We start from the raw sequence: 22,816 nt of genomic DNA, 5'->3' as shown, positions 1-22,816 counted from the left end.
AATGTAATAAAGCAGTGGTAAGGGAAACATTAGTTAATGGAACTCTAGCTGAGTCTCAGGGGCCTTCTTTTCCTGGAAGCTTGATTGATGGAATTACCTAGTTCATTGAAAGCTACTGAGTTCATGTTCTGTAAAGCAAGGAAATTATAATACCCAATACATAATGGAAAGTATGAAAGAGCAAGCTTTTGAGATCAGCCGCGAAATCCACCTGTCCCCAGACCTATGGTGATTTTTCAGTGTGGTTGCAAAACAGCTTTAGAAACGGATAAGGCAGAGACATTCCTTGTATTCTGTAGTGCTCTTGGCCCTGTCTCAATTCTCTGATCATCACAATGAAGTCATATTGGGCCTGTGAACCCTGGAACAACAGTTTTCAACACTGGATCTTTGCCTGTGTGACCCTAACCTCCACCACTGCTACTCTCCCCCGCCTCAGCCTTCTGTTAAAATCAACATTGCCTTTGATGGTTTTTCACTCCAGTTTTGTGCTGTTTATTTCTTGTACTTCCTCTTCCTCCTAAGGTTGTGTGATTTGGGAAGACTGTTGAATAAAATGACGAATCATTTCATGAGCTAGTATTTATAAGTTACTGACTCTCGGTGCTCAGCATCCACATTTCTGTTTCATCATTTTATTTACACATTTAGGAAGGGGGCATTTTTTTCCTCACTGTATAGAGCATTGGCTCTGAGTTATCACACCAGGTGCCCAAGTTTAGGTTAGTTTAGGATCTGCACCACATCCTGAAGTGTGTAGTGTTCTCTCTTCAACTCCCATCAGATTGTATATTCTTATTGCAACTTAAGGTTAACAAAATTGCATCAAGGATTCCACCCTATTGTTTGCTGATCATGTCAATTAGTGTTTGTTGGATGTGAATATGCTAAGCCAGACAGTTTATCAGCTACTCACAAAGAGAAGAAGGGCAGGGTGAGAATGTGGAGAAAACCAAACTTTGGACCAAGACAGCACAGCACATTGACATTCAGGCTCCTTAAATCTTTGAAGCCCTGTGAAAGGTCAGCCTCCTACAGGGATGAAAGGATTCAGGAGCAGGACAGAGGTGACCAGTTCACCTACCTGTTACATCTCATAGGTTTAAAGTTCCTAAGCACCTACCTGTCTCCTTTCCCAGGCTAAAAGGCTTTTCAGATTGACCACAGATTAAGGGAAAGTATCTTTTCTCTGTTTCAGGAATACCAAATTGATATATTTTTTGCTCAAACCTGGACAGACAGCCGCCTTCGATTCAACAGTACAATGAAAATACTTACTCTGAACAGCAACATGGTTGGCTTGATATGGATCCCAGACACCATCTTCAGAAACTCTAAAACAGCAGAGGCTCATTGGATCACCACACCCAACCAACTTCTGAGAATCTGGAATGATGGAAAAATTCTTTACACATTAAGGTAAGATGTTGTATAGCTCAGTTTTTTTTTTAACTTTATTTTTTATTTAAGAATATTTTTATTCGTTTAACATACGTACCACAGATCCCCCTCTCATTCTTCCTCCCACTTCCCTGCAGGTTTCCTCCCTGCCCCAATCCCCTTCCCCTCCTCCAAAAAGGAAAGGCCTCCCATGAGAAGTCAGCAAACCTGGTACATTCAGTTGAGGGAAGACCAAGCCCCTCCCCCCTGCATCAAGACTGAGCAAGGTGTCACACCATAGGTAATGAGCTCCAAAAAGCCTGTTCATGCACCAGGGATAGATCCTGATCCCACTGCCAGGGCCCCTCAAACAGACCAATCTACACAACTGTCTCTTGTATGCAGAGGGCCTAGTCCAGTCCAATAATGCAGGTTCCACATAGCTCAGTTTTTTTAAACTGACTCTTTATTAATGGAATCGAAGGTAGTATTACTTGCTGCTATACTCAGGAAATACAAATGAAGAGAATCGTTCTATTCAAGCCCTGACTTGTAAAAAACTGGAGACCCTTTTGTCTCAAATGTTTTCCTGGAACACAAAGGATTACAGTAAAACTCCAGATGGGGGCTCCCTGCTGGGCATCTGTTCTATCCAGGGTGCTGAGTGCTTTGTGGACTTCTTGGGACCTTGACTTCCAAAGACAGTACTTCCTTTATCTAGACAAACACATTAATTCTTCTGCAAGTAAGGTCACAGGAGCTAAGGAAAGAGAGACCTTAAAGAGGCCTCTCCACAGAACTCAGAACTCCATAAAAGGAGAGGGGAGGGATTAAGGAGCCTGACAGAGGTGACCAGTTCACCTACTCCCTATTACAGGTTTAAGGTTCCTAAGCATATACTAGTCTCCTTTCCCAGGCTGAAGGGCATTTCAGATTGACCATAAATTAAGAAAAAGTGACTTCCTTTGGAACACACTGCTTTTCCCTGGCTCCCTTAAGCATCTCTTCCTCATAGCTTCAAAAGTTCTTTTTCATTCCATATTCATTATAGAGATTTTAATTATGAGTGATCATGGCACAGAGGAGAAATTGTGATTCCTAACACTAAAGTTCCCACAGCACCAGTAGACACACTCTGACATCAAAATGTGAAGGCATCACCAGAGCCCAAGGGAAGGAAGCTTCCAGACAAGGACGAACAGCAAAGAACCACAGCATGTTTGGTGATGCCAAGGGCTAAGAAAGACAGAAATTCTAACAGGCTTCTCATCAATTATGAAGGACTAGGAAAGAGACTCAGAAGAGAAGGTGATCCTGAGCAAAACAGTCCTGGGCTTGGCTGGTCCTAGATCTATGATAAGAATTTTGACACACAGGGAACATGAAATGTACTTGAATAGTACAGCGGCCACCTGCTTGGGGCAATAGGGAGAGGTAACCAAAGAAGAAACGCCATGGAAGTGGATGGATTTGGCCTAATACCTGTGTGGACCAGCACACCAGTTTCAAGTAGAAAGATTTTATTGGAACAAAAAGAAACAGTGGCTTAGAAAACAACAGCTGGTTTTTCCCCCACTGTGACTTGGCTTGTGTTTCTAGGCACTGCTGGAGTTTTCTTAGAATTCCCTCTACTTAAAAGCAAAACAGAATAGCACAGTAAGAAAGCAATCAGTAAGAGGGCCCCACTTAATGAACCAGAGTGAGGGGGACAGTGTGTCCTGGCATTAACCCCCACCATAACCACCACCCCTACCCCCCACCACCACCAGCATGCATGCATGCATGCTTCTGCAGTGTGATACCTTACCCACCTTGGAGGCCGTGGCAACACTGTCACTGATCCCAAATGATACTGGTCTCCTTCACAGGCTCACTATCAATGCAGAGTGCCAGCTGCAGCTGCACAACTTCCCCATGGATGCTCATGCCTGCCCACTGACCTTCTCTAGCTGTGAGTACACAGGGGATTTGCATCTGGGTGGGGAGTTCTGGGGCTGGGTTTGGCTGGACTGGGTCTGGTTTCCAGTGCACAGCCCTGCTGTTGGGTGACTCTGTTACTACACAACCAAAGAAAACCAGCAGTAGTTGTGTCGCTGGCCACCAGGATGGTTTTACTTTAGACTTCGTCACACAGAACATTGCAAAACAGGTAAATTTGATTAAGGAGTGAGTGACTCTGTTACTGATGATGGTACTGAAGGATTCAGAGGCTAAGCGGTACATTCGCTCGCCAGGGAGACCAATACTAATGAGCTATGCCTATTTTTGCAATTTTTTGCCACATTTTTAGGTTTAATACCTTAAAGATTTGCCTTTTGATGAAGAAGGTCAGATCTTCCCTTCGAATGCACTTATATGTCTTCTGGACCAGGTGGTACTTGATTTAGATCATTCCTAACGCTAAGTGCCTGAGCACATCCACAAGGAAATATCAAATATCAGATGCATTTGCTGACTTACAAAGCTTTTAAGCAAAGGTCACTATGGAAATTCACCTATTGAATTTATGGTGGTTTATTTTTAATGTATTAATCACAAGTACTTTCATATGTATGTAAGACTCACAGACATTTAAATAACTGTATTGGCTTTCTTTAAAACTGAATAGAAAGCATGTCTGGTAAGTCTGAGGGAGCCTCAGGCAGACAGACTGTGGTATCAGGAGACAGACACACTTTAGAATTGGTTTTAAGTTCAGAAGAATTCAAGATGCAACACAGAGTTTAACTGACCTCCTAGACTTGGTTAAAAAAATGATCTCATGCAAAGAACAGCTATTAAGTATCTGAATCTAAACTTACTGTGTTTGTTGATAGCACATGGCTGGTGTCCAGCACTTGAATGTGCCTGTCTCTGGTGTGGTAAGGTTACATACAGATCCCTAGGCAGTTGTTACTGTATTTAAAAGTCAGAGAATGGCAGATTCTGCAGCATTCTTGTGAGCTGTTTGGGCACATGTGGACACATGGCGTGATTCTGAGTGATCTGTGCAGTCCTTATTTACCACCCTTCCAGATGCTTCTGCTGTTCTTTCCAATATGTCGACATGCTGTTGCCTCATCTATTGAGTTTGTAATTTAAGTGGTTACATTATACTAACAGGATTTCCATTCACTCTTTTGTCTAATCCCCTACTCAATTTTAGATTTCTTTATCAAATTTTTGATGACTTCTATTTTGAAAAATTTTCAAAACTATTCATCTCTGTGGGACAGCTTTGCACAATTAGTTTCTGAGTCATTTGTCAATTTGAATTAATGTTTCCTAGGACCTCTTCTAAGAGTTTCTTTGTGAATTTATTGAGGCCTTATGCTTTCTAAGCATGCATTGAACTTACTAAATTTGTACCCATCTTCCCATCTTTGCAAGTGATTCCCATCTTCACCCCATGGTAATTATTGATCTGGTTTGTATCACTGCATATTAGCTGCCTGCTCGATAATTTCATAGTTGGTGTCTGGTCTCTTTTACTCAGCAGGATGTCACTGTGAGTCATACATGTTGGCACATTAGTTAGTGGTTCCTTTTTCTGTCACTTTAAAGTTTAAGCCAGAGAAGCTGGGTTGTACATATGGTGTGAACTTAAGTCTATACATTCTTGCAACTTCAGGCTCCAAAGTATAAATTCATAAGTTAGAAAAGCACTTCTGCTCATGCATCCCTTCACAAGCAAGGGTGGATAGGAGGCTCCTTTAGAGACTCCTTCAAGAGACCTCCAGCTGAGGGCTTTTTGCCTCTGGAATCTTACCTTCTGCCAGGGCCTGGCCTTGTTCCTTACCTGGGTGGAATCCTCAGGCTCCTGAGGAAGCCAGCAGAGATGACAGGGCTCCAAGTGTCCCATCTCAGGCACACCCTTACAATACTGTTTCTTCCTGTCAGTTTCCTTTACACCCTCACGCTTTCAAAACTTGTTTCACTATTCTGCAGAATCTTCTAAATCTTACATTCCAGAACAGGATTATGTGTGCATGACATTTGCTCTATTTCTAGGGAGAGTATAGCTTATAGAAATAAAATTATTTTAGTGTGTAAGAAAGGATATAAAATATATATCCCTTCTGGAACTAGTTATTAATTAGAATAAAGTACCAGGAAGCAGTCTATTATAATTTGTGAGACCAGACATAATTAATTCTGTGTCTGGTATAGAACAGTTGTGGAAGGTGATCACAGTAAATTAAAAGATAAGTAACATATATATAGTCTTATAAAGAGGAGCTTTCAAAAAGATTTTTTAAAAAATGTTCTCTGTGTGAGTATTTTGGCTGCATCTTTATTTGTATACCCTTGATGGCAGCCAGAGGGCACTATATCCCCCCTGGAGCTGGTGTTACAGGTGGTTGTGAGCCACACCTTGTGGGTTGTGAGCATGAATCTGGGTCTTCTGCAGGAGCAATATTCACTCTTAACTGTTGAGCTGTCACTACAGCCCCTATAATATGTGTCTTGAGGTTCTTTGTAGAAAAACAATTAAGTTAAAAGACAAAATGTGTGTTAATGGCTATTTTTATTCTTTCTTTACAGTTATTTTGAATGTAGTTTATTTCCTTATTGGTTTTCTCTTGGTTAAATATTAGCATTGTGAAAAAATCTTCCTCTCTGCTCGGCTGATTGATCAGAATATATTCCCATGAATGTTATTTCATTTGTGGTTTAATTTTCAGAAATCATATGGCCTTTGAAATGCTGATGGAGCTGATTGCCACAGCTACAATGTACAAGTGCTTTTCAATTTATAGTGCAAATACATCCAGATGGATGCATTGTTGGGTTGAAAACACCCAAAATTGCAGATATATTGATTGCAACATACTGAGCTCCATAACTCAGAAACAAAGCATTCTTCAGTGCCCATTTTGCACACTTAGTGATTACAAGGTTGGCTACTTGCTTTGGATGCTGCTGTTGCTCAAAGTCACCAGAGAGAACCGTGTGGATGCAACAGCCTGGGAAAGACCTATATATTATGAAAAGTGTTTTAAAATTGTATATTGCTTTCACAGTATTCTAAGGTAGAAAAAAATTGTCTACCCATCATAAGAAACATTGGAGGTATATATCCATCCGTGTGTGTGTGTGTGTGTGTGTGTGTGTGTGTGTGTGTGTATAATAAGTACAGATGGAAGCAACAGCAAGTGTGTGGAGTCAGTCCTCTCTTCTTTATATTTGAGTTCCTTGATTCACTTATTCATCTCATTAATCCTCTGTGTATTTTTATCACAATTTTAAAATGAAACAAATATTATAAATAATAATTTAACCAAGGGTGATAAACAGAGAAAGTAAGTACATAAAGAAGTTACAAATCATAAAAGTTAGTAGATATAAGTTGGAATCAGAAAGAGCTATTCTTACATTATTAATCATTATTAAAATGGCTGAAATACAGCACAATGGTAAGAAAGTAGAAGACACAGGACATGTTGTTGATGGGAATATAAAATGGCAAAAATAGAAAAGAATTTAGAAGTTCCTTTCAAAACAAAAACCATACTAGGAGAATGAGATATTGCATAGTTAGACATTGGGCCCTGAGAAACAAAGCATATAATCATGTAATCATGATGACCTACCTATGGATATTCATGAAGACCTACCTCTACATAGTCATGAAGACCTACCTATGGATATTTGGAGCATTATTGCTTTTCTTTCCTAGAGAGAGATTCTCTGTGTAGCCATAGTCTGCCCTGACCTCCAGTCTTCCTCAGCTTCTCAGTACTGGGGCTACAGGCATACATCATCTGCCCAGCTATAATACCAGTCCCTAGTGGAAAACACTTCCATGCCTGTCAGTGCACAGGCTGGTGAGAAAGTTGCTCTTAGATCCTTAATCTGGACTAATCAGCAACCAAAATAAGGCAATTATGGTTTGTGCAACAAGGTTGTTAGATTACCCCAGAATTTATGTTGAATGAAAATAACCAAAGCCCACTCATGTGGTCTTCAGTATTCTTGAAGTGACTGGTAAGTGCAAGCCAAGGTAGAGTAGTTAATTGAATCTAAAGAAACACAGGCTAAATAAACAGAAGGCATCCTGTTATTGAACAGAAACATTTAATTTTAAGATAATAATGCTCTGAAAAGATTCAATGCAATTCTTATGAAAACTCCAGCTAGATTTTGGCCCCCAAATTAACAAGGTCATGATAAAATCTTCAAAAACTTTGCAAAAACTCCAGAATGTCCAAAATATTCTTTGTTGAAGAACAAATGTATATGACTCATGCATGTGATTTCAAACCAACTAACCAGCTACAATAACCAAGATAGTGCATTGCTATGGTCAGATCATGGAATGCAATTGAGTTCTGAAATTTAAAAAGTAAAAGTACATTCATGGTCAATTAATGTTTTGTAAGGGCTCCACAATAATTCAGTGCAGAAGGAAGGCGTTTTCCACAGACACTATTGAGATGCTGGGATTTGTAGGTGCCAAAGAAGGAAGCTGCACTCCAAACCAAGGTATGCAGCCATTGGAGGATAATGAGTGTAGGTCCTTGTGATTATGGGTTACCTGATGGTGGCTTAGCTGTGGAGCCAGAATTATGAATAAGAAAGGAAAAAATAGGCAAAGTGGTGCCATTGTGTTGAAAACTGTCACACCTCAAAGGACATCATCAAGATAGTGAAAGGTCAGCCTTGAGAAAAAAAAGAGATAGCTGTATGTCATACATTCGAAATCCCATTTAATAGGGAAGCTGTACACCTGGGAGAAATGGCATCTGGTTAGTCATACCAGGTACACTGCTCTGTGCAGTTATGAGAAATTTCTCTAAAAGAAGGAAAAATGTTAACCTGTTGTTGACCACAAATTAATTTTTCCCCTCGATAACAGGTAATCTCACATTCATCAAAAATTTCTGACTTTTTGTTATGTGTATTTTGTTTTTCTCTTAAGCATACTTCAAGAAAGAGATACATGTGCTCTAAAGTAGCAAATGTCAGTCAGCATTCGATGTTAGCCTCCAGGAGTCATCAGAGAGTAGTGGGGACTGTGACCAACTTCATATTGTGACTGTGAGGCAGGTGCTCTTCAATGTTAGCCAATTCCAGCAAAAGGTATACTGCTGTGAGCGTGTGTCTCCTAGGAATGCTGGGAGCTATACCCATAAAGTTTCACTAACATGACTGCCTAAATATGAGCTGAACAAAGATGAGGCCAATAGACATGCTAACGTGCATAGAGAAAGCTCAAGAGTCCTCAAGCCTATACAAAAAGCTACAGGCACCCAAGGATGCTGAAAGGGAGAAACAGTCTTCTACAGAGAAGAGCACATCAACTGGTTATCCAGTACCAAATGGTCAGCCCTGAAAACATACAAATAGCATTATACAGACTGAGCGGGTTGTATTTACATATATAGGAATATATATGTATGCATATAAATGTACGTGTGTATATAAACATACATACACATATATGCACAAATATGAATTTAACAACAATTGAAGAAAAAAAGAAGCCAGAAATTTGAAAGAGAGCAAGGATGGGTATATGGAGGGGTTGGATGGAGGAAAGGAGACAAGGGAATGATGTAATTATATTATAGTTTCAAAGAATTGAAAAAATGAAGATTAAAACTATTTTGTCAGACCAATTTAATTAACAGAAAGACTATCCTGAGTTTTTCTAGAACTGCTTCCCATATTTCTTAAGATTATCAATGAATTTAGGAATATTCAGTGTGGAACTGCAACATGTCAAGGTTTAGAAATGGGTACCCTCCCCCCCCACCCTGTTCTCCACTGGCCAGCTGCTTGTTCTCTGCTCACTCACTGATTCACCTCCTAACCTCTAATTCCTCATGCTCAGATTCACATTTCTTATTCTTTCACAATATGTCTCAGGCTAGAGCTATCCTGTAAAGATAAGCTGCATGCCATCAGTTTGCTTTGAGATTTTGTATGTTAGAGACAAGTGAAATCATTTTCAACACTACATTTTATTCAGCTCATCTTCCTAAAGCATTACCATTTTGATATGAAATTAACTTGAAAACATTGATGTATTTTAATATACTAGAACAAGGTATGTTATTAAGAAAGCTGGAGGACTGGAGAGATGGCTCAGAGGTGAAGAGCACTGGCTGTTCTTCAAGAGGTCCTGAGTTCAATTCCCAGCAACCACATGGTGGCTCACAACCATCTACAATGAGATCTGGTGCGCTCTTCTAGCCTACAGGCAGAATACTCACTGTCTACATACTAAATAAATAAATAAATCTTAAAAAAAAAAAAAGAAAGCTTAAGAATCAGAACCTTGTACCACTAATCCACACCCTGCTCCCTGCAAGGGTTTTCTAGAGATGAAAATTATCTCTACAGGCTACTCTTAAAGACAGGCAACTTGGACATAGGCTGACTCATCACAGCATAATGCTGGCATGTCTCCATGTCAACTAACAATATATCAATCAGTTCCTCTGTAGCCTCCTCAGGCTGCCGTGTGGTGAGTGAACTGTCTGAGACTGGCCCAGTTGTCACCAAACAAGCACTGTAGTTTCAAACCTGTTTTTTAACATTAGTTTTAATTCCAATTTTCCCATATTCCTCCCTAATTTTTCCATCTTTGGTGTCTTGTGATCCACTCATGAGATGTTCCTGACTAACTTAAAAACAATGCTCATAAATGCACGTAAACGTTCATCACATGCTTGTGGTTAATGTAAACCTTGCATACCTGCAGGAAGACTTGTGATTCAGTTTGCTGAGTCCCTGTATCCTCTTTCACTACTGGGAGGAGGCTAAGGGAAGGAAGATAATGTGTGTTCAAGGCAGAACTACATTACAGTGCTCCTGTGTCGTGGCAATGGAGATACTTTACTAACTGCGGTAGATACTAAATGAAGATACCACTCAGTGTCCACAGAGAATTGTTTGAAGCCCTTTCCCCCAAGACATCAAACACTGTGCTGCTCAAATTTTTCATATAAGATGGCACAGGAGTGTCACATCAGCAGAGCCTATTGTGCCTCATTCTCTAAGTTGTCTCTAGATTATTTGTCTTTACTACTGGCCTTGTCGCTGTGACAAAATACCCCGAAACAAAAGCAATGTAAAGAAGGAGGGCTTTATTTTCACTATTTTTTGAGGATGTAGTCTATAATGGAAGGGAAGTCATGGTGGCAAAGCAGGAGGGGAGTGGTCATATTGCATCTACAGACACTGCAGAGATGAATGCTGGTGCTCATGCTTCTCCCATTCTGGGTGGGTCTTCCTACCTTAGTTAAAACTCTCTGGAAATACAGCCACACCAAGGGGCTTATCTCCAGGCTGATTCTAAATCCTATAAAGTTGGCAATCAGAGTTAACCAGCACAAGTCCACCCTTTGGCAATTTGTCACCCAAACATCACTTTTAAACCATAACCTTCCACCTCTGATCCCTGTGGGCTCATAGCCATCTTATAATGCAAAATGCATGTAATCCTATTTCAATGTCTACATAGTCTTTAACAGTTCCAACAATGTTTGAAAGTCCAAAGTCTCTTCTGAGACTCACAGAAAATAAAAAAAATAATGAGCTCTAATAAAATAAAAAGCTACATACTTCCAATATACAGTGGCAGAAAGTAAACATTTCCAGACCCAAAAGGAAGAATGGGACATAATAAGATCCGATAAAAGCAAGGTTATAATACAGCAGGAAACACACCAAACCCTGCAGCTCCATGCCTGGCAGCTGGGGCTCCAGCAGCCTCGTGGAGTACTACCCTTCCTTTCTGACAGTACTTGTAAACCTCTCAACTTAACAGATCCATGCAATGCCATCACAGGACCTCCTTAGTGGGCAATCAGATTGTGCCACACATTGCCTGGACTTAGAGGCTTTCTAGAAGCTTGGGGAAAAACCTTCCATAGCTCTGGAACTCACTCTTTCATCTTTCATGCTTGTGGTCCAGATACTGTGTGAATGATGCTTCCATGTTCACATCTTTACATGGCTGTGTGAGGAATCTTGGCTTAGGGGAATGCTTCCTGAGGCATCCTAGAGGGTTTGGAGTCCAAATTAAGTGCCTGGTACCCAGTGAGGTGGATCATCAGATAGGCTGTGTTTCACAGCAAGTGGGGCCTTCCTCCAATGCTTTCTGACCTCGAAAAGAGAGAACAGGTACTCTTTGAAGACTCTTTCTCTACAACAGAGGAATTAATCACCAAATAGCAATGGTAACCCATGCCGGCAGAGGTCCTATATCCTGGGAAATAAATACTCCAGTGTGAAGAAAGGCATACATTCTTTCCATGAGGCAGACTCTCTTTCAAGCAGAGTGTTCACCAGCATCCGAGCCTGCCAGACAAGTAGACTCCAAAGTCCCAGTGTCAGGGAAGCTACCGAAATTCCCAAGTTCATTTGCCTTGGGGCACCTGAACACATTTCGGAGATGTGCCAGAGACCCCTGGCCCTGTGCATGAGGTTCAAGATCCTACCTGGGTTTCCTATTAGGAGTAACACTAGTTCAACTAGAGTTGTGGGAGAAGTAGTCTCAGCCATTGTCTCTGTCTACCTCACTCAGAACTGATCTTCGGGCCATTCCTGACTTCTTTCTGCCCCTGTCATGCCATCCCTGTAGATGTGCACACCTGTCTGATATTTGATTATAGCTTGAGTGAACTGACATGCACAAATCCTTATGGCATGGCTGAGAAGAAGTTTGGTGCCTGCAATTCCCCTGAGACAGGCACGTGAGCCTTGTTAGGTAAGATACCAAATGAGACCATGGTGAAGGACTTAGTAAAGGTCGGTTGCTTTCTCTACCCTACAAGATCTTCCTGTGTAGTCCACCAGAGCTGTGCAGTCCCTTGGGGGACCCCAACCCCAGCATAGAAACCGCCAGTGCCGGTCACACTCACCCCACGTGTGACACTGATGGCTACCTTGTTGTCTACTGTAAGAGCCTGTAAGGAGCATCTCACACTCAAGTTCTGTCTACCATGGAGTAACTCACTGGCTTCTGCCATTGTAGGGCGGTGGGGGGCGGGCCTTAAAGGGGTTTTGACAGGTGGCCAAAGTCTCCTGACTTAAAGTACCAGTTGTCTTTGCTCAAATTAGGGATGCTAATCTGTCACTTCCTCCTCTTTGGCACTGTCGTCTCTCCCTCCGGGGAGAATGATTAAGAAAGAGTAGTGATGCCTGTGATAGGAACTATGGAACAGGGTTGCTATTGACATTCCACTCTCCATAGAACTGATGACCAGAAGGAAACACTGGGTCATGGCATTGCTAAGGTACTTGATCCATCAAAGTCTAATAGTGCAGAATTAACCAAGTCAGAAAACAGTCATGTTTCTCATATTCCAGAAAGCCATGACTAAAGGCCATTTAAAAAGTCACCAGATCTTCAGCAGGCAGCGACAGCCACAATTCTTACCACAAGTTCTTTGGGTTACAGTATTCAGACACCACCTGCTTTTCACACAACCTGATCCAAGCAGTGCTGAGAAACCCTGGAGCGTCTAGGAAAGGCAACAGGCAAAGAAAGGCTGCTTGTCTGTCCTACAGTTCTCTGAACTCTAGCTGCCATTTTTATACTGTATTTACCTTTGGAAAACTTTACAAATGACTCAGCAGCACAGGCTTTCCTGCTTATGGAGAAGCTTGGAGAGAGAGGATGCACTGGCCAAGAGACAAGAGTCCATGTGCCTACAGAACTCTTAAGCCACCAGATAGGTTCCTGGCTAGAACCCTGACTGACTGCTGACTGTCCTGTGTTCTTGTTCTGTTTTAATGTGTGCCTTTCCAGAAAGAATTTAATCAGTGTGATAGGCAAAGATGGGAGAAGTTGAATCACAGCTTAGATTACAGAGGGGAAACACGGCTTTACCTTTCTAATTCTTTATAGGTTTCGCCTTTTATTCCTTACTTGTTACTTGTTCTCTTTTTACTTTATCCAAAGTCTTAATAGGAAGTGTGTGTGTGTGTGTGTGTGTGTGTGTGTGTGTGTGTGTGTGTGTATAAAGTAAAAATGGAATACTGTACTTTTTACTGTACATCTCCAGCTACACTGTTTCTTTTTTCTGGTTTTTCTGTTTATGGTGTATGTATTTCCTAAAATAAACTGTAAACACTTTGAAGTAAAGGTGGAAGCAAGTAAAGTATCAGGGCACCTGGTTCAGTCCTCACTATACCCAAGACTTAATAATCAACCCAGCAATAGAAGCAAAGCCCTCACTTTCCACCCATGTGTATCTAAGTGCCTCTAGAATGTTCCAGAAATGACTTGTCCCACCCAATCTTATAATTATCAGTCATTTCATTCTTACAAATTATCCTTGTGGCCTAACTTTCTTTCCTGGAGAAGTGAGGCCATCTGGGTACATTCCCTTTGGCAAAGGACAGTGCTGGGGGCTAAATGTAATAGAACAGCATGCTGACACAAAGGGCCCCTGATGGTGACTCTCACAACTATTGTTATTATCAGAGGAGGAAGAGGAGGAGGGTGGAACCAAAATGAAATTCATCCATTTCAGTGGGCACAGCTCAGCTCCATTAAGCCATATCAGTTGAAAATTTAAAATCTATAGTACTGTTTTATGTTTAACCTCTGTGTCATTTGTAACAGTGTTCAAGCTTGAGAAATCATTAGAAAAATATCACTGCTATTGCAATGATGTCACAGATGTCTGAGAAAGTTGGCTGGCTTTCAGAGTTTTCAAAGTAATTAACTAAGGAGAGAAGGAATTGTTAGTAAATCTCCAAGTTAGCATATGTGGCCAGGCAGCTACCATGTCCTGCTCTCCTTATTGACTGATTTAAGCATAGCGCCACACAGTGGTTAAAGAACCACACCAGTCCTTATTTCTGCACGTGCATTGCCTGTCCATCTGCAGAAAAGCAAGCCTGATGCACCCCCTAACAGATGCAAAAGCTTAGCTTACAGACAGAACGTGAACAAACTGAACCTTCTACTACCTCACAGAACTCTATATGGTGGAGAATTAATTATCTTTTATCTCAGATCATGTATTAGACAAGAGGAATCAACACCACCAAAGCCAATGAGCTCATCTAGTACATTCTAGAATATTCCACCTCCACTGTTATCTCTACTCTTACCCTAGCTAGTGCCCCCTTTATGAATTAATATAAAGCAAGGACAACCATGCAGGAATGGCCACCACTACTCCTGCGTTCCTCCTTGAGATAGGAAGGAAACCAGAGAAGGCGAGGGTCTTCAGTTTCCCAGGGCTCGCAAAGGAACCACCCTATGTTTCCTGGGAGAAAGGGACCAATCTCTACCAAAGCAGTGTGGTCAATTTTTTAATAAACAAATAATCCTTCTTGGAGCTTCTCCCTCTTTTGAGGTCCTTGTTCCCTTGAATAAACAGGGTGGGAGGTTGTCTTCTTACTCAGAAGGTGCCGCGTGAGCCAGTGGGCTCTGGGCACAGCAATGTTCCTGCCTTGCTGGCTGCTACATGGTGATCTGAGCTCTTGATCTGCTGTAATTTGCTTGCCTGCTCAGTACTGAAAACCCATCTTTGTAGAAGTCAAGGACAATGCCAGGATGACTTGAGCAAGGTGGCCCGTAGCAAGCAACAATCACAAATTACCTTGAAGACAGTTTCCTTTTCTTTTTTCAAAGATTATATTTGTGTTTTAATTTTATATATCAGCCATGGGTTCCCCTGTCCTCCCTCCTCCAGCCCCCGCCCCTGCCCCTGCCTTCCCTCCAGTCCCTCCCCTCCATTCCCATCTCCTCCAGGGCCAAGACTCCCCTGGGGATTCAGCTCAACCTGGTAGATTCAGTACAGGCAGGTCCAGTCCCCTCCTTCCAGGCTGAGCAAAGTGTCCCTGCATAAGTAGACTACTGGCAATGGTTGAGAGAAAGCCTGATCTGACCTAGTCTGGTGATCAGATGGCCAAACATCCTTTTTGTTTTTTCAAGAGCTTCTTGTTTGTTTTTCAGATTATAATTTAATTACATTTCTCCCTTCCCTTTCCTTTCACCAATCAATCCCATATACTCCTCCCCATTCTCCTTCAAATTCATGCCCACTTTTTCATTAAGTGCTAGTTCATACATATATGCATTTGTATATGCATATGCATTTCTAAATATAACCTGTTCTGTCCATATGTTACTTGTATGTATGTTTTCAGCACTGACCTTTTGGCACTGGACAACCCAACCAATTGGGGTGCTCTTACCTGGAGACACCTACCTCTCCCATTTCCAACTTTACTCAGTTGCCTGTAGTTCTTTGTGTAGTAGTGAAGCCTCATGGGCTTTTCTCCATCCAGCATGGTTCTTTGCTGTCATGCTTGTTCAGTTGATGTTTGAGCAGTTATTGCTGAGAATTTATGGGTACAGATTCTAATGCTACTAGGAGACACAATCTCACAACAAACAACCTTATCCCTTGGCTCTCAAGTTCTTTCTGCCCCTTCTTCCACAATATTTCCTGAGCCTTAGCTGTAGGAGTGTTTTATAGATGTATCAGTTGGGTATGGTCTCTACAACTCTGCATTTTGATTGGTTGTGGTTTTCTGTAATGATCTCCATGTGTTGCAAAGAAAAATTTTCTTGATGACAGTGAAGATTACATTTATCTATGGATATAAGGACAAATTTGTATCAATTATTGCTAGGGACTATGCTGGCTTAGTAAATTAGTGGTTTTAGATTCTGCTTCAATAACCATGATTTCACTAATGGTGAATAGTTTCCTAGGTTTCCAGTACCAGGCATAGTATCTATTGTTGAGTGGGTTTTAAGTCCAATTAGAGAGCTGTTGGTTACCACCAAGGTATGTGTGCCACTATTGCACCTGCAGGATTATTGTGCCATGATCGTTTTCAATGCCATTCATAGGTGTTATAGTTGGGTAGGACTGCTGGCTGCTTCCTTCCTTTGGAGCATGCATGAGGCCTTCTGGTACCATGGAAGGAAGTCCTCAGGGAGGGGACATTCAGGTAAGGTCCAGCTCAGGGATCTCTGGGCTCTGCTTCTGAAGTGCATGGTGTCTTCAGCAATAGGGACTTCACTTCCATCTGCTGATGAGGGTAACTAAGGGCACTAGCAATAGGCTGTGGGTTTTGGAGTCTCATATACAGCTTTTGGGATTTTTGTTAGGTGGTCTTTGGTTCTTGGAGGGAGAGACATCAGCCAAGATAAGAAAAGTTTATTAAAACTATATATGTTTATTAATATACTAAATTGAGGTTGTTGTTTTGGTCTTTTTGTTGTTTGTTTGTTTGTTTGGGTAAATAGCTAATAGCATGATTCCTTTAGGTTTATTCACATATCCATTTTGCTAACAACCTCCCTTCCTCCCCTAGGGATCCTCCCTTTCCTATTTCCCCATCAGATTATTCACACCGTACTGTTCCCCTTCACTCTCTTCCATCTTCTGTATTTATCTCCCTTCCCTCTCTAAGGAGCCCCTTTACCATTCTGTTATCATATTGTTTGTATCCTGCTATTCCCCTTTCTATATCCCCCCTCTCCATAATGACACTAATCCAGTTTTATTTTACTGGTTTCTGTAGTTACTACTGGCTATATACTCACATCTGAAGATTCAGAGCTAGGAGCCTCCAAGAAGCCATGTAGCCATGTGCAGTTTTTTTTTCTTTTTGGGGTCCGGATACCTCATATAATATGATCTCTTCTGGTTCCATCCATTTATCTGCAAATTTCATGCATTCACTTCTCTTTACACCTAAATAGTGTTACATCGTGTATGTGTACCACATTTTCATTGTCCATTAATCTGTTGTACGACATTTACCAGCTATTGTGAATAAGGCAGCAATAAACATGTCCAAGCAAGTATCTGTGGAGTAGGAAGGCAGGTCCTTTGGACACATGCTGAGGAGTGGTATTGGTGGGACATACAGTAAACTCATTTTTAGTTGTTCAAGAATTCTCCATCCCGTTTTCCACAGTGGCTGCACCAGTTTGCAATCACACCAACAGTGAATGAGAGTTCACTTTGCCTCACATCCCCTCCAGCATTTTTGTTGGTTGTTCCATTGATCTTTGCCATTCCTACTGGGATAAGATGAAATCTTTAAGTTGCTTTGATTAGTATTTTCCTAATTTCTTGGAATGATGAACTTTTTATATCTACATATATTTCGTAGCCATTTTTTTCCTCCTTTTTAGAATTCTCTGTACTGGTCCAGGCCCAGATTTTTGAATGGGTCATTTGTTTTTGGTTTTTGTTTGTTTGGTCAGTTTGTTGTTGTTGTTGTTGTTGTTGTTGTTGTTGACTCTTCAGTTTTTTTAGTTCTTTACATATTCTTAATATTAAACTTCTGTCAAACATATAGCTGGAAAAGATTCTCCCCCATTTTGTGACTTCCTCTTCACTCACTTGATTGTTTCTTTAGCTGAACAGAAGCATTTTAGTTTCATGAAGTCTCACTTGTCAGCTGCTGATCATAAACCTTGGGCAAATGGAGCCCTACTCAGAGAGTCCTGTGTCATGTAGAGTACTGCCTAAATTTTCTTCTAGCAGTTTCAGTGTTTCAGGTTCTGAGTGTAGATCTTTGATCCATTTAGAGTTAGTTTTTGTGCAAGAGGATAGATAGATAGACAGGTAGATAGAGAGCTAGAAAGATAGAGATAGGTAGATAGATAGATAGATAGATAGATAGATAGATAGATAGATGATAGTGATAGACAGACAGATAGGTGAGTCTAATTCATTCTTTCTGCATGTGGACATTCAGTTTTCCCAGAACCATTTATTTAAGATGCTTTATTTTCTCTGACTTATGTGTTGGCATCCTTGTCAAGAATTAAGTAGCTGAAGTTACGTATTAGGGTCTTTGATTTTGCTCTGTTTGGTCTGCATGTCTGTTTTTGTGCCAGTACCATATTGTTTTTATTACTATTTCTCTGTAATATATTTTAAGAGTTGGAATGATAATCTCTCCAGCACTGATATTTTTACTTAGGACTATTTTTGCTATTTAGGGTCTTTTATAGTTCCATATTAATTTTACAATGGCTTTCTTATTCTCTTTCTACAGAGAATTGGATGGGTTTTGATTTGGATTGCATTGAATCTGTTAATAGTTTTTGATAGGATGGTCATTTTCATGCTAATGGTCATTTTAGTTAATTCTACTAATCCATGAGCATGGAATGCTAAAGATATTTCCTACCACAAATATTCCAAGACCTATGTGTCTGTTGCAGCACACCTGTTCTGCTTGTTTCTTTTGTCAACTTGACAGAAGCTGGAGTCACCTGGGAAGACAGAACCTTAGTTAGGAAACTGTCTCCATCAGACTGACCTTTCAGACATGGCTCTTGGACATTTTCTTAATTCATTACTGATCTGGGAGGCATGCAGCCCACTGTGGGTGGTGCAAGTCCTTGACAGATGGTCCCGGGCTGTGTAAACAACCAAACTGAGGAAGGAAACATGAGGAACAAGCCACGAAGCAGCAGTCCTCCATGGATTCTGCTTTAATCTTTGCCTGGAGTTCCTGCCCTGACTTCCCTTAATGATGGACTGCCACCTGTGAAGTGAAAGAAACCCTTTGCTCCCCAAGTTACTTTTGGTCATGGTCTTTATTGCAGCAATAGCAAGTGAAGGAAGAGAAAACTGGTGCCTGGAAGGTGTAATGTAGCCGTGATATTCCTGGTTTGGGGAGAATTGGGGTGACATTTAGAACTTAAGGCTGGAAAACCTGTTAAGGACTCCAAGATGAGTGGGCAGTTCTATGAGCACTTGGAAGATGAGAATGTTGAGGGCAATGCAGACAGTGGGGCCTGGTTTGTGAAATTTCAATAAGAAGCAAAGACTCTGACAGATCAATTTATGTGGTGTTTTGAATTAGGAGTCTGTTTCTGGTCAGTCAGAGTGAGGAACTGGCTGTGACTGACAAGAGACCAGCATAACTAAAGGGAAAGCTTTTTTTTTTTTTCCAGAGCAGTTGAATCTAGTAAACTCTAGTTGAGAAATTACCAGTGATTAAGAAGAGACCAGCATCATTGAGGATACATTATCTGGGAGTATTTTCCAGGGTCAGAACACAGATGCTGTGGTCTAGAGGAGACCAAGGCTGCCATCTCATGCTGGCAGCCAGACTTGGTAACATCTAAGAGTCTTCCTGGTGGCATTGGTTTTTGGTACCATGAAAGATGCAGAATTAAAGGGGTCATGGAGAAAAGCTAAGGTTTGGTGCCATGTGACAAGATTTGGTCCCTGAAGAGAGGCCAGGAGGCCATGAGTGAAGGTTCAGCCTGTTGAGACCCTGAAATATTAGAGATGCCAGTACCATAGGATGACCAGCAAGGACACTGGCACATGTTGCATGGAGCAAGCCTGAGCCTAGAAGACAATCTGTGTGTGTTCAGTGCTCAGAGCTTGATCAACATGGTCTCCCAAGCACTTTTGGAGCCAGACATTGAGCATTTTGTTATTGGGCTCTGGTTTTGCTTTTCTTGGATTGGGACTGTTCCCTGTGTCTTCCCCCTCAGAATAAGAAATTGTAAATAATTTTTTTTATGCTACATGAGTTCACAGTTGGGAGACTTTTGACTTTTAAAGAGATGTTGGATATTTTAAAGAGTTTGGATTTTTTTTTCAGAGCTGAGGACCAAACCCAGGGCCTTGCGCTTGCTAAGCAAATGCTCTACCACTGAGCTAAATCCCCAACCCCTGGGTGTTTTTAAAGACTCTTTTAAAAGTTATGTTTTATGTTGGAATACTGATATTAACATGAGAGGTTGGAGATAACTCAGAAAAGAAAGGTTATTGGCTTAATGGTGATGCTTCTGTGCCAAGATGACAAGGGGTCAGTTGTGCTGCTTAGTTTTATCCACTTGACACAAGCTGAGATCATCTTGGAAAAGCAAACTAGGAAGCATCATTTTCTCCTCTAATCTCCTCTCTTTTCCCAAAGGCCTAATTGCTTAGTGCCATTAGCTTATCTGACAGTTCATAGTGAGTTGTGAAAAAGAGAGGACATTTACCAAGAGCTTGGTTTTCCATGCTTTAGGAGAAGCTGCCATAGTTTTGGCCCACACTTGAGCTGGTGCACCTGCCATAGCATGGTGCAAAGGCCACAGAGAACAGAAGATTCTGCTACCTTCCCTGTTGTGCTTGGTTCTGTGATGAGCCCTGAGCACCCCAGATGGACAGGTGATTTGCTGTCAATTTAACAGCATGAGGTTATGTAAATGAGAAATCTGTTAACCAAATCATGTCTCCTGCTGGCTGTTGAACCCCTAATATAAAAGGGAATAATGCCTGTCAGTGCATTTAGAATATAAATGGTTACTTTTGCACATTTTAGTCAATATTTTCAAGAGAGTTTTTTTCATGCTGCTTTGGAGAGATCAGAAAGTCTGCTCTGGGTTCCTAAACACATTCACAGTAGGTGCTTAATAGCTGTTTATTGTGTGTAGGTGGCTGCCCAAGACACAGCACCTGTATTAATAGCTTATGAAGATACACTCATGCAGTGTCTCATTTTGGAGAATGACAGTTGACTAAGCATGTAGCTAGCTTCTCAAGAGAACACAGTTATGTTATGTTAGCTATGCAATAGTCTTACATCCACAAGTACTTGTCACATTTTAAAGTGAAGAAAACAAGAAAATAAAAAAGATGCAGATGAAGTACATTTTTTTTTATTGGCTGTCACTATGTGGGAACAGAGCCACAGTAATCTAGGGATGGAATTCTGTTAATGTGTTTGCAGGGACCGAGTGGGGGTATATAAAAGTTCCTAGTATTTCCATTCCCTGCTCTGAAACACCTTATATTTCTTTTGTGATTGAAGTCTGGAAAAGGACAAATGACTAATCATTTTGATGTCTTTCATGGAGCCATGCCAGCAAATCCAATACTTTGTGAATGGTGCTCAGACTTGGAGCTTGAATAAAAAGAAAAGACATTGAAATAGGGATCACTTTTTTTCTTAGAGTTTCAGAAACGTGTTGAGTGGAGTATTTCTAGAGACACTAATGAGCACTGGAGTCCGAGGCCATCATCTCATGGATAATGCTGATCTGCTCTGCAACAATGAGGAGCAGCATGGGATTCCTCAAATTATTAGACCTGCTCACTCTTGTGTGAGCACATGTGCAGTAAGGAGACCTTAGAGTCTCACTTAGTTGAAAAATGTCTCCAAAAATGTTAACATGTAGCAAGGCAAATGGATGAAATGTAGACTGTGGAGGCCAAAGCAAACTGTGCTGTTTAGCATGTATCTAATGGAGCACATTCTGTCATCTCCTCCTGAAGAAGGTTCATTATGAAGTCACATTGCTTTCATCAAAGGAATCTGTCATATGAGAAAAGGACAGGAAGAGAAGTTTCATTGCAGTAAAAAGTTAGCATTGGACAGAAATTAGTATCTGAAAAATGCTCTCAACTTGGATATATTAATACTAAAAACCTTTGTAATGATATATAATTTTAATTTAAAAACAATTATTTTTATTAACTACAATTGTTCTTTAATAACTTTAGACATGTATGTAATACATTATAATCACTTTTGTTCCTTCATCCTCCCAATCCTGTCAACCTCCCCTCCTCTAGACAGGTCCCTTTCCCACACTCATATATTTATATCTTGCTTTGTAACCCACTGAGTTTAACCAGAGTCATCTGGGTGAACATGGATATGAAACTATCCAATGGAGCCTGAGGAATTCACCAGTAAGTACAAATCTGAAAATACTAATTATTCTTTCCCCAGAATCTTTCAAGAGCCAACACATCAGCAAGAATGGGTAGGACCCCATGGGCAGCCCTGCCATCTACTACTGGCTGTTAACATGTCTAGTCTTGTTCTTACATTATTTGTGTACTTCTGGGATTGTCCCTGAGTTTTATAAATACTGTAGTTAGGGCTGAGCACTCCATCATCCCCCTTTTGAGCACTTTGAGCAGCAAAGTGTCTCTGAATTCAATGCCAATCATTGTTAAAAAAAAAAAAAGAAGTTTTTCAAATTAAGGCTGAGGGTAGCATTTGTCCACATGCATAAATATGGATGTTTAGAAGGTACAATGTCAATTTTGGTAATAAACAGTACTCAATTTCCCCTGGGGCCTATGACCTCACCAGCCATAAGTTTCTCACCAGGTTTACAGTACCAGACATAAAATCCATACTGCATTGTGGAACTCAAATCCAGCCAGAGAACAGTTGGTTACCTCTATAACAGTTGTGGCATTATTCCACCAGTAGCCACACCTTGCCTGGTGACTTGATATTATGGTTCTTAAGGTTCACAGCTGGGTAAAACACTAATGCCTATTCTTTCCTAGAAGTCTAAGTAACACTTTCTGCTATGATAAAAGCTGTCTAGTAGGAAGAAGCTTTCAGCTTCACTCCTGCTGTTTTCTCTGTATTTTGACACAATGGTGTCTTCAGCATTAGGGTCTTAGCAACTAGTATGGTGGGCAATTAAGAAGGAAGCAATGAGCTTTGCTTGGGGTTCTACATTTTTACCATCAATAAC

General features: G+C 40.9%; 1 protein-coding gene across 1 annotated transcript in view; it reads left to right on the top strand.

Annotated features, from left to right (window-relative positions):
- Gabrg3 (gamma-aminobutyric acid type A receptor subunit gamma3) overlaps window positions 1-22,816 on the top strand; it is a 611,436-nt gene that overhangs the window by 369,588 nt on the left and 219,032 nt on the right. The window contains exons 4-5 of the mRNA XM_036189088.1: window positions 1,199-1,419; window positions 3,249-3,331. Coding sequence (XP_036044981.1) covers window positions 1,199-1,419; window positions 3,249-3,331 — 304 coding nt within the window. The remainder of the gene's footprint in view (window positions 1-1,198; window positions 1,420-3,248; window positions 3,332-22,816) is intronic.

The sequence above is a fragment of the Onychomys torridus genome, chromosome 1 (genome assembly GCF_903995425.1).
Source record: "Onychomys torridus chromosome 1, mOncTor1.1, whole genome shotgun sequence".
In the NCBI taxonomy this organism is placed as follows: domain Eukaryota; kingdom Metazoa; phylum Chordata; class Mammalia; order Rodentia; family Cricetidae; genus Onychomys; species Onychomys torridus.
This window is presented reverse-complemented; position numbering and strand designations above follow the sequence as displayed.